This window comes from Sorex araneus, chromosome 6 (genome assembly GCF_027595985.1).
Source record: "Sorex araneus isolate mSorAra2 chromosome 6, mSorAra2.pri, whole genome shotgun sequence".
Taxonomy (NCBI): Eukaryota; Metazoa; Chordata; class Mammalia; order Eulipotyphla; family Soricidae; genus Sorex; species Sorex araneus.
Window position 1 is genome coordinate 79,802,389 of NC_073307.1, and position 16,571 is coordinate 79,818,959.

The window sequence follows — 16,571 nt, forward strand, 5'->3', positions numbered from 1 at the left end:
GTGGGAAGGATGGGGAGGCAGGGGAGGGTTTAGGGTTCTGTTCTTGGACTGAGATGCAGAGAGGAAAAGAGAAGAGGCTCAGCAGAATCTGCCTCAGCTGTTGAAGTGTGTCTGAGCAGCACAGAAGCCTCCAGAACAGCCCCTCAGCCTCTTGGAAGCTGATCTGGACTTCCCCTTTGTGTCCTACTTCCATAGAAGGCTCATTCCAAGAGGAAATGGTACTTTGCAAGCCTTTACCCATAACAGTTTTGAGATCCAGTGTCTAATGTGTTTCCTTGGGAAAGGTTGTTTCACTTGGGTTTTGCTGGGAGAAATTTTTTAGTTTTGTTTTTGGTATTTTTTTTTAGGAAGAAGCCAATCACAGCTTCTTCATTTGTTCCCTGGTAATAATAGTAGCTACCTCCTAGGAATTCAGTTTTTATGATGCATGTAAAGTGCTTAACTCAGTGCCCAATGCTTAGTAAGTTCTTTCAAAATGTCAGCTATTTCTAAGGCCTTTCCCACTTGTAAGCACAAGATATTAGATAACCGTCTCCAGACGCCCCCAAACACAGAGCAACCTCGGACAACCTCAGGTCTGGTTTGAGATTATGTTTGCTACAAGTGGCCTCGCTGGTGTGGAGAGGGAGCTCCTTTGTGGGGGTTGAGGGCTGAGGTGGGGGTAGGGGACTTTCCTACCAGCAGAGGAGAGAAGGGCCGCAGGAGACAGCAGCCAGGCTGAGAAGCCTTTGGGGGCTGGAAGCTTCTTCAGCCCCATTTTCACATGGCTAGGAAATTTGGCTATGCTCTATTTCCTTCCTGAAATGTTCACTTCAGCAGGTTTGAAGGCCAGCGAACGGAGGAATGTTCCGTGTGCACTGGCCGCAGGCTGGTATCCTGGCCAGCAGACCTTGCCCAGGGGACCTACACAGCCAGGGAAGGAGCGGCCAGAAGTCTCCTGGCTGTTCCTTCTCTCACCGTGTCCACTCCACTCTCCGTGAGATTCTAAGACATATTAGAGTTTGATGTTTTTGTCAGGTTTCATAATTTCATTTTCATGGAAATGTGTTGGCCGGAGTGTAACAGATTTGTTCTTCTTAGGGGACATTTAGAAATGAAAACAGATTGCCTGTCAAACTCAACAGGCTGGAAGACTCTTGCCTTTCATGGCAAGGAAGAAATTATTCGAGAGCATCCTGCCCATGGTGCTGCCCCAGAACTGGGGCCCAGGCTGCCCCGTGGGCTAGAGAAGGGGAAGAAATAGAGGCAGGCACTGATTACTTCAGGGTTGTTGCCACTCTTTTGAGAACTTTAGATTCCATTCTGCAGAAGATGCCAGGTGAGATTCCATTCTTGGCTTTTGGATTTTTATTTATTTATTTATTTATTTATTTTCGCTTTTCATTTTTAAAAAATATTTTGGTCTTGGAGCCACACTTGCTCAGGGGTTACTCCTGGATCTGAACTCAGGAATCACTGTTGGTGGTGCTCAGGGTACCATATATGACACCAGGGATCAAGCCTGGCTGAACCAAGTAATTGCAAGCAAGGCAAGTGCCTGAGTCTAACAGATTTGTTCTTCTTAGGGGACATTCAGAAATGTACTGTACTCTCTGTACTATCTCTCTGGTTGGGAGCCTGTCTCAAAGTGGTGTCTTTGGTTATAGGACAATGCTTTTAGTTTTCCAGTATCACTTTACACCGGTAGATTAAACTCTCCTGGATAATTAAGAGTCACTTGCTTCTATATGTGGAGATTTGGGACCTTAGAAATGGGGCAGATAAGTCCAGAGTTGAGATTCTCTTTGGAATCTCAAAAGATTCATGTGCTCGTAGCTTAGACTTTTCCAAGAAGTTGAACAGACTATCTCTCCTCCCTTTCCTCAGGCCCTGGTTCTGCAGAGGACTGGGGTCTTGCTCATCCCCACTGTGACTTGCATGTGACTACATAGTAGGGCCACCTTTTGAGGTGGGACTTGCAGGAGGGATGTGCTGGAAATTCCAACCTCCTGGAGCTTTGGAGCAAGGCTGATCGTGCAAGCACAGGCTTTGAGATGTAGTGATGACAGGTCACACCTGTCAAGCTCTATGGGGGTGCCTGCATGCCCTGCTCCAAAACCCACATATGCACAGTCTCACCACAGCTTGGCAGCCACTGTGCAAGGAAAGGTTGTTAGTCTGTGAGGTGAGGTGCTAAGCTCAACAGTGGCTGTGGTCCGAGGCCACGCAAGATTGTCCCTAACCTGAGCCCTTTACCTACCCACCTGCCCCTCTGTGTCATTCAGCACAAGTGTGGGCCTTGACTAGCTATGAATGGCAGCACCGAGGCCCCATGGAGGGGAACTCATTCAGTCCAGGTAGAAACCGAGGCTCAAGACCAAGGAGATAGTTCAAAGGTTCAGGTACATGCTTTGTGTATCCTCAATCCAGATTTGGCCTCTGACACCACATGGCCTCCTGAGTGCTGCCAGATACGAATCTGGAGGCTCCCAAGTATGCTGGGTTGGCCCTGGTGGTCCCCAGCTCCTCAGAATCTGAGCAGTCCTGCACCCACTGAACCCGGGTCATCTGCATCAAGGCCCTTTCCTTGAACTACTGCTAACTTGACTATTTCCAAGAGCAGCCCTCAGACATCCCCAGAGAAAGAAACAGAGGTCCAGAGAGAAGAAATGACTGCAGGCCAGTCGATGGCAGAGGACGGTTATCTCCCTCCCTTCACCCTGCTCTGCTTCTCCTCATCAGAAGAGAAAGAGATAAGAAACTGACCCAGAAGTCTCAAAAGGTCTCAGCTTGGCTCCATTTATTTGCTTTCAAAGTGACCGTGGGTGGATGTTAGATTATGTGATTTCAGGCACAGTTAACTGGCAGGAGGGAGAGGGTTTTCTTAACCCCCTTTTTTGAGGGAAGTTAGGATGGATGGGCTTACCTGGCTGTCAGTTCTGATTTGGTCCCTAGGTACAGGATGGTAAGTGTTGTGCTTCGGAGATAGCCCAATGGGCCAAGCACATACTTTGTGTGCAGGAAGCTGGAGTTTGACCCCAGCACTGAGAGTCCCTGAGCACCATGAGAGTGATTCCAGAACACAAAGCCAGGAGTAGCCCCACATACTGCCAGGTGTGACCCCCAAACCCAAATCAAACAAGGCTGTCATTTACTAAACTCTCTCTGTGCCAGGAGCTTTGATCTCTCTATTTTATTGTTATTGTTGTTGGGGTCACACCCAGAAATGTTCAGGGCTTATTCCTAGCTCTGCACTCAAAAATTACTCCTGGCAGGCTTGGAGAACCATATGGGATCCTGGGGACTGAACCCGGGTCATCTGCATGCATATGCCCTATCTATTGCACTATCTCTCTGACCTCCAACTTTTGTCTTTTTTAAAAACTCATGATTGCCCTGTTCAATCACTATTATAGGTTTTAGTTTATTGCATCCATGGGAACAGTGAGGAAGAAAGCTAAGTGACTTGACTGGAACAGGTAAATGGCAGAAACTAGGATTGATTTCAAGACTGAGGGTCTGACTACTCCCCTGGCACCTCCTGGCATTTATTTGCAAGGAATGAGTAGTGCTTTGGGACCAGTGCCCCCACAAACAGTCACAGCAGCTGCCCCAGCAAACTGATTAGCCATGTCAGTTCTCAGATCCACCCCAGATCCATTGATCAGAGATTCGGGATTAGGGGAGGGAACCATAGTAGGTATGTTGCCAGCCTGCCAGAGATCCAATGGTCAGGACCACGAGCCTGTGGGTACCTGGTCAGCTCGGCAAAAGGGAGCACCACCTCGGGTTTCTCATTTGCAACCTAGTTGTATGAATGGCAGACATTGTTATGAATTGTCATTCATTCATAACAACTTAGTTTAGTTCTCTTGACTTTGAGGTGTGGCTGGGGTCATCTCTTCGTAGGGCCCCTCAGACTAGGTTCTCATTCTCATCTCAGAACATGTCTCTTTTCTGTCCTGGGGGCCACTGACCCGTCCTTCCCGCTTTCCTCAGCCATATTGCACCTTTCCAGAAAGCATTGACCTTTGTGGGACCTGTTCTGCATTCCAACTAACAAAAATAGCTCTGACGGTTGAGGATATTTTTAATTGAATTGTGTGAGCCAAGAATGACGGAAATAAAACTAGGGTTTCCGCATCCCTGGCAGTTGGCAGTTTTCAGAGTCCCTCCTGGTGCTGTGACCGGAGCATAAGGCCACGTCAGCCCGGCCTCTGCCGGCTTTCCGCTTCTTCTGTGGCCAATTAAAACTCCCTGCTGCTCTCATTATGTGTTTTCAGCTCCCACCCACTTCCTTTGTCTGCCACACGCTGTCTTGCTCTCATTTAAAATAAAGGGGGGGGAAGCAAGCTGTGATGACAATATTCATTTTTATCCCAGCCGTGCACCAGGCTTCATTTCCCCATGACATAAGTGGCTTCCTTGCAGAGTAGTGTCAACAAGCAATTTTATGCAAGACTGTACCTGTTTATACATCTGTGAGGTTGCATCTGTAGCACATCTGTGAGGCTGCATCTCCGGCCCTGGTTGAGGGATTTGCAGCATGCAACCCCTGCAGAGACACGCAAAGAACCGCGCCCTGAGCCAAAGCAGCCCCCACTTCTGTCCCGCAAGCTGAATGTCCGCTGGCACCTCCAGAGGCCGGTTCAGACACACTCGACTGCAGACAGCCTGATCAGTACCAGTTTGCTGTTTTTCACCTCTCACTCACTGGCGGATGAGGCTGAAGGCAGAGGGAGGCACGTGAGCCACATACTGTCACACCTGCTGGTGCCTGCAGGGCCATTTCCCTGGTAGCAGTGGAGGGGTTGGGGTCAGCTCCAGAGGGTCTTGGCAGAGGAGGGCAGGCAGCCTGGGCCACTGCACAGAGCTGCCAATGGCTGGGCTCCTTCTTCAGCCTACAACAGGCTCAAATTCTTATTCATTCACTTGACTGGCCTCTCTCTCACTCACCCCTTTACTCCTTGACCCAACGGTTCTTGACCTCTAAAAGTCAGCAGGGATGCTGCGACAATTAAAAAAAGTGTTTATAAGCTAGGGCCATGGTGTCATATCAGATGGAAGGCAGGACCCGGGTCGAGGGAAAGGAAGACAGCCGAGACATGGAGCACTCACCAGAGACCTACAAGGCTGGGGAGGAAGGGGAGGAAAAAAGGAGAACATGTACAAAATGGGGGCGCTGGGAACAAGCTGCAGGAAGGATCTGGAAGGAGTGGATGGACAGAAGAGGTTCAGCTGGATAATTGGGATAACCTGAGATGGCAAGATTCAGAACAAAATTCAAGCAGAGCAGCGAGCAACAGGACCCAATGAGTCTCCCAGAAAGATTGTTCTGGAGGCAGAGAGGGAGAGAGGTAGGAGGGGCATCCTGGCTAACGCAGTCACAGCAAGAACTGAGACCTTCCCCCTCAGCTGTAGCCACAGGAATATGGGGAGGTGCCCAGAAGCTAGAAAGGACAGCAGGGCCTTGGAGGGGCGGGTGGGCAGGGAGAATGAAGGGGACAGATGTCATGGTGGACAGACAGGATGAAAATTCAACCCCCCTCGGCACGTGGAAAAGAATGTGTTTCCCTGGGCCAGATCAACAGTGTAGCAGGCAGGACTTTTACCTTGCACACAGCCAACCCACATTTGGTCCCTGGCATCCCCTGTGGTCCCCTGAGCCTGCCAGAAGTGATCCCTGAGCACAGAACCAGAGCATTTTTAAAAGATCCCTGAGCATTTAAATAAATAAATAATAAATAAATTAGAATATGCTTTCAGTTCCCGGGATAACCTGCGAGTTCTACCCAACAAATGTGCATCCTTTTTTTGTTTTTTATGTTTGCTTGCTTTTTGGGTAACTCCTGGTGGTACTCAGGGCTTACTCCTGGTTCTGTACTCACTCCTGATGAGGCTTAGGGGACCATAAAGTATAGCAGGGATTGAGCCTAGGTTGGTTACATGCAAGGCAAATGCTTACCTACTGTATTGTCTCTCCAGACTGTGTGCTTCTGTTTTTGTTTTGTTTTGTTTTGTTTTTTTGTCTGTGCTTCTGTTTTTAACTGGGGAGGCAAAGAAGGAAGATACTAGGTTTGGGATCATTTTATCGGAAATCTGCCTAAAACTGGTAGTGCCAAATATTGACTCAGAACAAGTCAAACCATGAAAGACCAGGTCTAAAGAGATGTTTTCACCAACCCCACCTCACCAAAACAGCCACTGCTGAGAGCAGACATGTGTCCCCCTGTGCACTGGCCTGTGCATTGCTGGGCTCACATGTTATTTCTTTATTTACTTATTGGTTTGGGGACACACCTGGTGGTGTTCAGGGCTTATGCTTGGCTCCGTAATCAGGGTCCAGTCCTACAGATACAAGGAACCATATGGAGTATCTATGTCTGCCCCGTGCAAGGCAAGTGACCTCCCTGCTGTTCTATCCCTCTAACCCCTAGGCTCGCTTGTTTTTGTTTGTTTTTGGACCAGACTTAGTGATGCTCAGGGCTTACTCCTGGCTCTGCACTCAGGAATCACTTCTGAGGAAGTCTGGGGAATCACATGGGGTGCTTGGGATCGAACCCATATGACTGCATGCAAGGCAAAAGTGCCTTACCTGCTGTACTATCACTCCAGCCCCTGGAGTCACATTTTATTATTTTTAATTTTTAAAATTAATTTTATAAAGTTGTTCATGATTTATTACATTCAATATTCGAACACCAGTCCCACCACCATTGCACCTTCCCACCACCATTATTTCCAATTTTCCCAACCACCCCTCAAGCCTGTCCTTATAGCAGGCCCTGAATAATTTATTTTATATTGCTTGTTATGATTAATTTAAAATTATCAAAAAATATTTCTTTAGAAGAAAGTGTGTGAATATTATTGTACCTCACCACGGAGCGATTAAGCCCTTGTAGATGACTAACATGTTATAACAAGTTAAACCTTGTGTGTTTATATTTTCTTAATTGAGAGTGGTTGCCTTCTGCTTTGCATCCCATCCAATGTGGCATGCTACTCCTGGCTTATCAGGGTACAGAGTTTGAATGGTGACTTTGGGTGCCCCAGTTGACAGAGCCTAGTGTGGGGTCTGGAAGCATCTCTGCAACTTGCTGATCTCTCTCCAGATTTATTGATGAGACTCTGAATCATGGGCAGTTAATGAGTGTATTTGGTTAATGCGCTTATTTGATGCCAGAGGCAGTTCATGGGTGTAACAGTCAGCCTTCTGCACGAACAGGGAGATGCGGGGAGGTTGGGCTCACATTTTAAAAGCACCCACCTGGGCTGGGTCCTCTCCTCTCCTTGCACTCAGCTGAGCCAGTGGTTTTCAATGGTTTGTGTTTGGGTCGGGGCCCGAGGGTACTCCCAGAGATACTGGGCCAGAAGGGTCGGAGCGTTCAATGTCTGGGTCCAGTGTTGTGGTGCTGCTTGGTCCCAGCAATGCTGGGGGACCACTTGAGTCACTCTGGTGGTACTTGGGGACCACTAGGCAATGTTGCTCTGTAGCTCATGTGGCATGGGGTTAGAACTCAAGGTCTTTCACAGGAAAGGCATGTGCCCCTGACCCCTGAGTTATTTCCCTAGCCCCTGGCTTTCAGTTTTCTTTAGGGAGTTGCACCCGACAGTGCTCAGAAGCAACTCTAAGCACAGTGATCCCAGGGGACCCTATGCTCCAGCCAATGAGCTACCTCTCTACCCTGTTTTTTGGTGTTTGGAGGGGGGACCCGGAGTGATAGTATGGCGGGTAGGGCCTTGCACACAGCCAACCAGGGCATCCCATATGGTTCCCCAAGCACCGCAAGGAGTAATTCCTGAGTGCAGAGCCAGGAGTAACCTCTGAGCATTGCTGGGTATGACCCAAAAAGCCAAAAAAAAAAAAAAGAAAAGAAGAAGTAGAAGGAGAAGAAGAAGGAGAAGGAGAAGGAGAAGGAGAAGGAGAAGGAGAAGGAGAAGGAGAAGGAGAAGAAAAGAATCACCTGGAGGGTTTGTGAAATGCAGATTCCCAGGTCTCCTCTAAATATTGTGCTCTGCAGCTCAGGGGTGGAGTTCAGGGATCTCTTTGGTTTTGGTTTCTGGCTGTAACTGGCAGTGCTTTCTGGGCCAACGCCTGGCTCAGTTCTTAAATGTCACTCCGCACAGTACTTGGGGGACCATGTTGTGCCAGGCCTTGAACCAGGACCTCCTGCCTGGTTCTGGGCCTTTGGAGCCAGCTCATGGCATCAGCAGAACACATCCCGTGCCTCCCCCACAGCCCAGAGAAACTCCCCTGAAGTCCTTCCCACCCCATCCCCAGCCGCCCCCTCTGTGGCCCCATGATTGAAGCTGGGCTCCTCATCTAGGACCAGGTTTTCCACATGGCTGTGCTCCATTCCAGGGGGCCCAGGTCCTGGGCTTCTGCTCCGGGCTGGAGCTTTCAGCCACTGTCTCAAGCGACTGAGCTGGCTGCGTGTTCCACGGTGAAGGGCTGGAAACTAGGCCATCATGCTCGGCTGAGCAGAGCCCTCGGCCTGGCTGCCGGTCCTCCGGTGCACCCCCAGCTCCATTCAGCCTACAGACACCCACACTGTTATCATGCCTCTGGGGGTCACCCATGAGGGATGCAGGAATCAGGGGCCTGAATGGGAAGGCCAGGGTATAAGAGGGGCAAGTGCTAGGTAGCAGCTGCGCCTCAGGCCAGGGCACCCCGAGGCATCCGGGGTCCTCTGTCCAGACCTCTCTTTACGGTTGGTACCAGGACTCACTGCCCTCTCCTTAGACCATGCCAAAAAAAAAAAAAAGTGAGAGGGTCCTCTGGGGTGAGGGGCGTGAGTTATCTGTCTTGGATGCCCATCTGTTTGTGGCGTTTCATCTCTTCACTTTTATTCTTATTTATAATTTTTTGGCTTGAGGGTCACACCCAGCCATGTGTGCTCTGTGCTCTGTGCTCAGGGATCACTCCTGGCAGGCCCAGGGGACCATAGTGATGCCAGGGATTGAGCCTGGGCTGGGCTACCTGCAAGGCAAGAGCCCTCCCCACATGTCCCATCCCTCCGGCCCCCCTGCGTCTGTCTCTCGTTTGACACTGTGTGTTTCCCCCTTCCTGGCTGGCTGTTCTGATTTGAGCGGGTCAGTGTGTTGCTTTCTTCCCCTGTCCCTCATCCTCCCTGACCTCTAGCTCTCTCTCCATTTCCTTGTCTGTCCCCAGCTCTCACACTGGTCCCTTGCTCTGTGACCCACTGACCCACCGGCTTTGGCAGTGCGGAGCGGCTCATACTCCAGTTGATCCCGTGCCAGGCTGGCCCAGGCACACATTCTGGGGGCCCCACAAAGTTACCTCAGGTCATGTTCCAGCTGGACAGATGCCCAGAGCCGGGACAAAATCTAAGAGGTCTCCAGCGCCCAGTTTCGTCGCACACGCCCAGACCTGGGAGACTCCACTCTCCCCTTTGGGTCACCTCTGGCTGCAAGCACCCCATCACTCTCTCAGCAGTGGGCTCTGACCTACGCAATTAGAGGGGGACCCCTGGACATTAGTGAGGCCTGGGACACCTACACCATCTCCTCCTGGGTGCTCCCATGAACAATATCCCTCTGTCATCCTCTGGGTGGAAGGCTCCTGCCTGCAGTGGTGTGCTTGTTCCTGGGGTGCTGGGAAGTGCCTCACACCCCATCTTTCCTCACCCCCAGCTGCGTGGTGGACGAGATGGACTTCTCCAGCATGGAGCTGGATGAGGCCCTGCGAAAGTTCCAGGCTCATATCCGAGTGCAGGGGGAGGCCCAGAAGGTGGAGCGGCTCATTGAGGCCTTCAGGTGCGCCCCTTCCCCAGCCCTGCTCCTCTCCCAGTCCCCCCAAATACCCACCAGGGGTGTGCGGGGTAGGGGTTACAGAGCTGGGACACTAAAGCAGAGCTGCCCCCGGGAACAGGAGATGCTGGAGAGCCCGTCAGTCAGCCTGGAGAGAAGGGGTGGCCTGCCTAGTGGAGAGAAGAACAGAAGCTCTGTTTGTTTGGGGTTTCTTTTGGGGGGACACACACCCAGCGGTACTCGGGGGTTACCCCTGGCTCTGCACTCAGAAATGACTCCCAGTGGTGCTCAGGAGACTATATGGGATAGTGGGGATCAAACCCAGGCCAGCTGGCATGCATGCAAGCGCCCTCCCCACTGTACTATGGGTACGGCCCAGAAAGGCAGAAGCTCTGGACCTCTGTCAGCTGGAGCAGCATCTGCGCAGGACCACGGGGCGTCCCTGGGCATCCTGGTCCTCTGTGGGGTGTAGCATCAGGGTATGGGCAGACAGTGATCAACAGGCTCAGCCGGGAACCTCGGAGAACTGGGTTGCCCCCTGTGCTGTCCTCACTGCTGGGAAGGGGTGAGGAGGGACCCCAGCTTCCTGCTCTGTGTCCCTCCCCACAGTCAGCGCTACTGCATGTGCAACCCTGAGGTGGTGCAACAGTTCCACAACCCTGACACCATCTTCATCCTCGCCTTCGCCATCATCCTCCTCAACACCGACATGTACAGCCCCAACATTAAGCCTGACCGGAAGATGATGCTGGAAGACTTTATCCGGAACCTGAGAGGTAGGCAGGCTGGGGGAGAGGAGGGGCGGGCCCGCCTCACACCCCTTCCAGCCCACGTTCCTTCCTTGACCCTGTAGATCACACCAGATAGCTAAGGACACTGGACACGTTTTCTAGTCACTTGTGTATCAGGCATCTGGGACTTAACCATGTGCCAAAGGTCCCTGGACAGCCCCCTACAACATCCCTTGCCTTCCACAGAATATGTGCTTTGGGGGCAGGAACAGTCAGCCAAAGCGCAGAGCAGAGGAATGTGGGAATAAAGGCCTGAGCAGGAAGACAAACTATATTTGAAGGGGAAAAAGGCATCCTGGAAGAAGAGAGCTTAGGTGTTGGTGACAGGATGGCAGAAAAGGAGGAGAGTGCTGTGTTGGGTGCCTGGCTGAGAGTGTGTATTTAATCGAAAGGGTGTGGCCAGCCAGCCACTGAAGGAACAGGGCGGAATAGAGGTCACTCTGTAGGACCACCTGTCTGACAGGGAGAGCATCCCCTCTGTGTCCCCAGGCCTGACACCTGACACCCTCCCGTTCCACCCACATTTAGGTGTGGATGATGGTGCCGACATCCCCAGGGAGTTGGTGGTGGGCATCTATGAAAGGATACAGCAGAAAGAACTCAAGTCCAATGAAGACCATGTCACCTATGTCACCAAGGTGGAGAAGTCCATAGTGGGCATGAAGACAGTAAGTGTCCCTGAAAAGCCTCACTCACCACATAGGCATGGGTCACTTCTTCTCTCATGGTTGACAGGTGCCTGGCACTCCCGATTTCCTTCATTCTTACCTTTCTGGCATTTCTCCTTACCTTTCAAAATCACCCTCCTGTTATTGAGTTATTGAGCCTCCTGTACTCCATGCAGTGCACCTTCTTTCCCCCTTACCTGATTCCTCAATGTCACTTGCCTCCAATCATTGTATCAGGAGAGACTGGAATGAGATGGCAGGAGGGAAAGCGCAGTGATCTGGGGTCAACCAGATGGCCAGAGTGAGGTTTAGGATTCTTTTGTCTTTTTCCTCAGATAGGATTGATCCTGCTGGTTCTGGGGTGACCCTACTAGACAAAAACAGGAAATAATTAAAGTAGGCTAAAGCTGTAACAACTCAAAGTATGGGGGGTGCCTCTTTATTGCAACCTGTGCCACAGATATTCATGTCAAGTTGCAGTGGTTTTTAAGGTGGCCTTCTCCAGAGCTTGATGCTTTACTTGTGTGTTGCAGAATCTGTGATACAACTGGGAAGGCTGTAGTGCATTCTGGTATCATTCCCAGCTCCTTCTCCTAAACTGCTGCCTTGGGAAGCAGTTTGTTTGAGGACCTTGTCCAAGGCTCTATCCAATGCCTGTCTGCCTGTCCATGAAGGGATGGTCCTCTTCTACATCCCTTATTGCCTCAGTCTGGTTGGCAGATGCTTCCGCAACAGATGGTTTGGCATGCTGGGCAGATTTGAGGTGTCCCTGCAATGCCCTCCCACTTGCCAGAGGTGCCCTCCTGCAGGGCAAAGCCTAGGACACTGGGGTGACCTTATGAAGGTTTGTCTAACCCGAGAAAGAGACATGTAAGCAACTAGGCTTGAATAACCTGAAAGCACTTCTGGACATTCCTGTCCCCACCCTGTACCTCCTCATTCATTCCAGTCGACTGAACCCCCTTTTCTCTCAACCTCACTCTCGTGAAAGAGAAAGGGCTCCTGGGAACAGGGGCGTGGGGCGGGGGGAGGTTTGGGGACAAGTTGAGGCTGCAATGGAGCTGGAGCCGCATCAGATCAGGGTGCTGTGAGGAAAGACCTGGGACTCCAGGGGCTCTCTGGCTGAGCAGGTGCCTCTGGTCAGGTGTTGTCGGCGCCCCACCGCCGCCTGGTCTGCTGCAGCCGACTCTTCGAGGTGACAGATGTGAACAAGCTGCAGAAGCAGGCTGCCCATCAGAGAGAGGTGTTCCTCTTCAATGACCTGCTGGTGGTGAGTGCCCGGGCCTCCAGGATTCAGTCCCACTGGGTTCTCTCCTTAGTGGTAGACTTGCCTCTCCACAGCCCCCCCAACAGAGGCTGTGACAGGTGTTCTCACTCCAGCTTCCCCAGCTGGGTGACTGAGGTTCCACAGTCCTGGTGGAACTGACACTAATCCCAACTCACATGCCTCTTTCTTGTGTTGCCAGAAACCTGGGGCATGGAGGGGACAAGAATTAACTCAGTACGGGGCCGGAGCGATAGCACAGCGGGTAGGGCGTTTGCCTTGCACGAGGCCGACCTGGGTTCGATCCCCGGCATCCCATATGGTCCCCCAGCACCACCAGGATTAATTCCTGAGTGCAAAGCCAGGAGTAACCCCTGAGCATCGCTGGGTGTGACCCAAAAAGAAAAAAAAAAAAGAATTAACTCAGTAGAGCTGAGTGGGTTCTTTGCTGTTTCTTGGCCTTGGGGAGGTGTGTGTGTGTGTGTGTGTGTGTGTGTGTGTGTGTGTGTGTGTGTGTTCATATCAGTGGAGTGCCCACTCTGTGCCAAACAGTCTAGCATCTTTCTGTTCCCTTATACCACCTCCACACTCATTATTGGTTGTTGTATTTTGGAGAGTTTGGTTTTTGTGCCCACCTAGGGTGCTCAGGGCTTACTCCTGGCTCTGTGCTCAGGGTTGCTCCTGGTCGTGTACAGATGACACTATGTGGTGCACAGGATTGGACGGGGGTCAGCTACATGTAAGGCAAGCACCTTCATCCCTGTGCTGCCTCTCTGGTACCTCCTCTCTGTCACTGAATCACACTGGCATGAAGCACTAAAACATTTTTATATTGAGTGATGCCCACTGGGAGGCACAGCTCCCCCAGAGTGCAGATCAGACTTCATGTCTGCTTTGCTGCAGTTCATGGCTCCCTGTGTCTGCCCGAGCAGGTCCAGACTCCCCCGATTACACCCCCAGGACTGCTGAGACACTGACGGCGAGTGTAAGAGAAGTTCATTCATTTCATCACATGGTCCCAGGGGTTGAGGTGGGTCATGGGACTCAAAGCCATTGGACAAATAATTCAAAACATGAGGTTACACTTATATTCCAAAAGTACATTCCAAAGTGTCAATTAAAGTCTTGCAAGATTAGCTACCATTTTTACTTAGTTTTTTATGGAAAATGGAGCAATTTTCTCACATCTTAGAGTGGCAAGGAAAACAAGATACAGTTACATCCATATATCAAAAGGGAAAGCAAGACACAGTTCACACCAGAGCAAATGATCCTGTATGCTGCTCGTGGTCAGAGTGCACTTTATCCCAACCTTTAGCTGCACAGATGTTCTCTGTAAATCCCACAGCAAGCACAGAAGGCTGCTAAGGGTCAGGGCACACTTTCCCTCAATACTTATCAGCACAGAGATGGCTCCTAATTCCTCAGAACCCAACACATAGTTCAATAAATCTTGAACCACGAGGATGTTGCTGTCCTTAATTAAGTGAGGTTTTGAAGAATTATAGGAATGACATTTAGCATAACAATGAAAATAACTTTGGTACATGACACACTGATCCCAGTTCTCTGCAGTTCCTTGCTGCTCTGTCTGGGCCTGCCTCTTGCTCACCTCCTTCAGGACCCAGTTTTGCTTGTTGCACCTGATTGTTGAGTTGATTTGCACAATGATGGTGTCCCCCTGCATCCCACCCCAGCCCATGGCATAAGCAATGCTGCGGGGAGAGTGCCCTCTGGATTAAGGTTTGCATTCTGTCTCCCCAGAGTCCAGCCTCATAGAAAGTAATGAAGAAATATTTGTGGGCTGAGATTTCATTTTAATATGGGAGAGTGATTGAAAATGATTAAGAAAATGATAAGAAAGTACATCCATAAAATATGATCAAACCGGAAAGGGAGCAGTGAAAACAATAAAAACAGTCATCTGGGACCGGAGAAGTAATTCATGGGGTTAAGGCACTTGCCTTTATAAGCAGCTGATCTGGGCTCAATCCCTGGCACCACTCCGAGTGCAGAGCCAAGTGTGGCCCCATGTCCACCCTCAAAAGGAAGAAGGAAAGTGCAGCGGGGTGGAGTGTTAAGGCGAAGAATTTGGTTGATTTGTATTCTTTTGCTTCGTTTCTGTTTGTTTCTTAGCTAGGATGATCAGGGAAGGACTCTAAGGAGTCCTCACATCTACCAGGGGAGGTGGCAGGAAGAGTTGGAGAAGAGACAAGCATGTGCAGAGCCTGGGGCTGGAGCGACAGCACAGTGGGGAGGGTGTTTGCCTTGCACGCGGCCAACCTGGGTTCAATACCCAGCATCCCATAGGGTCCGCCGATCACTGCCAGGAGTGCATGAGCCAGGAGTAACCCTGTGCATCGCTGGGTGTGACCCAAACAGAAAAGAGAAAAAAAAAAAGCTTCTGCGGTGGGGTCTGTGACGGAACTGACCTTCCGGTTCCTGCTACAGAGAGGTGGAGAGTGGGCAGTACAACCTGAAATAAACCTGAGTGGGGAGTGGACTCGCTTGAGAGAGGCTTTGACGCCAGGGCAGGAGAGTGGCTAGGCTTCCAAGGGCAGGGAGAAGAAGGGCCTGGAAAGATACCAACATACCAAGATACCTTTCTCTTGACATGGACGTGTGTGTGTGTGTGTGTGTGTGTGTGTGCGCGCGCGCGCCCGCGTGCGTGTGGGGGGGGGGGCATGTGTGAGAGCATACACCCGTGAGCATTGTGTGCTCCCATGCGTCCCAGCTGTTCCAAGTGCACACACACTCTTGATACTGTCTGTGCCTGTCTCCCGACCTCTTGTTCAGATTCTCAAACTCTGCCCCAAGAAGAAGAGTTCCTCCACGTACACCTTCTGCAAGTCAGTCGGCCTGCTGGGCATGCAGTTCCACCTTTTCGAGAATGAATGTACGTCTCAGCTGCCCGGAGATCTGGCAGAGGGCGGTGGTGGGGTGACAGTGGGAGGGAGTGGGGAGCGTCGATCCCACCCACCCAAGTTCTTCCCACCAGGCTGGTGGCAGCCTCCTTTGCTCACAGCCCATGGGGACCTGGGGTCTGGCTTCCAGATTATTCTCATGGAATCACCCTGGTGACCCCACTGTCCGGCTCTGAGAAGAAGCAGGTGTTGCATTTCTGTGCCCTGGGCTCGGACGAGATGCAGAAGTTTGTGGAGGACCTGAAAGAGTCCATTGCAGAGGTGACCGAACTGGAGCAGATCCGGATAGAGTGTAAGGACACGGGCCCTCAGCGGGGTGGGCTCCTGGGACACAGGCCCTGAGTCTCTGTCCCTCCAGGGGGGAGTATGGGGTGAGCCAAGAGCATCCTGCCCTGGGGCTGAGGGATACAGAGGCAGGGCACCTGCCTTGCATGTGGCCAACCTGTGTTCAATCTCTGGCACCCCATATGCTTCTCCAACCCCTTCAGGAGTGATCCTGAGCACCACTAGGTGTGGCCAAAGAGAAGGACATCTAACGCCCTCCCAGGCACAGCTCGCTGCACCCTCTCAGCCCAGGAGGTGCTCTGCAAAGAATGTCTCTTCACAGTTAGAGCGGGGTTCAGTAGAGCATGCAGATGCATGGGGACACCTGGCCAGCCAACCGCACGGGCTGTGTGTGGGTCTCCAGAACAGAGAACTCTGCGGTGTTCAACCAGGACGATCAATCGAACACTCCTAGATAGACTGGCAATCGAAGAGGTCTGGAACTTTACACACCCCGCCAACTGCTAGGTGCAGCCTTTTCCCATGGACCCAACTCACCTCTTCAACTCAATGTTTCCTTTCTTTAAGCTCTTTGATCTAAAACGGTCACGCTGACCTCTCCACCCAACTCCTTTAACATACCACGAGCCCTTTTGAAGAGTCTGGCCTGGTGTTCTGACCAGGTCTGTGCTCTCCTGCCCCTCTCAGGAAGGCCTGCCTCCAACTCGGATCTTTCAGGAAACACGGGGGTCTCTTCACATGCCTTTGGTTTAATACAAGAGCAGTGAAGGGCTGGAGAGATGGGACAGAGGACAGGGTGCTGGCCTTGCACATGGCCCACCTGTATTCATCCCCCTACCTCCCTGTGGTCCCCTGAGCACTGCCAGGAATAATTCATGAGTGCGCA

At 51.4% G+C, this 16,571-nt stretch overlaps 1 protein-coding gene across 4 annotated transcripts in view; it reads left to right on the forward strand.

Moving 5' to 3' along the window:
- The window catches only part of IQSEC3 (IQ motif and Sec7 domain ArfGEF 3), a 106,910-nt gene that overhangs the window by 77,737 nt on the left and 12,602 nt on the right, over nt 1–16,571 (forward strand). For all 4 annotated transcript variants that reach the window (XM_004603885.2, XM_055141230.1, XM_055141232.1 and 1 more), the window contains exons 6-11: nt 9,637–9,759; nt 10,363–10,529; nt 11,073–11,212; nt 12,357–12,482; nt 15,273–15,372; nt 15,531–15,692. In XM_004603885.2, the coding sequence (XP_004603942.2) occupies nt 9,637–9,759; nt 10,363–10,529; nt 11,073–11,212; nt 12,357–12,482; nt 15,273–15,372; nt 15,531–15,692 (818 nt within the window). The remainder of the gene's footprint in view (nt 1–9,636; nt 9,760–10,362; nt 10,530–11,072; nt 11,213–12,356; nt 12,483–15,272; nt 15,373–15,530; nt 15,693–16,571) is intronic.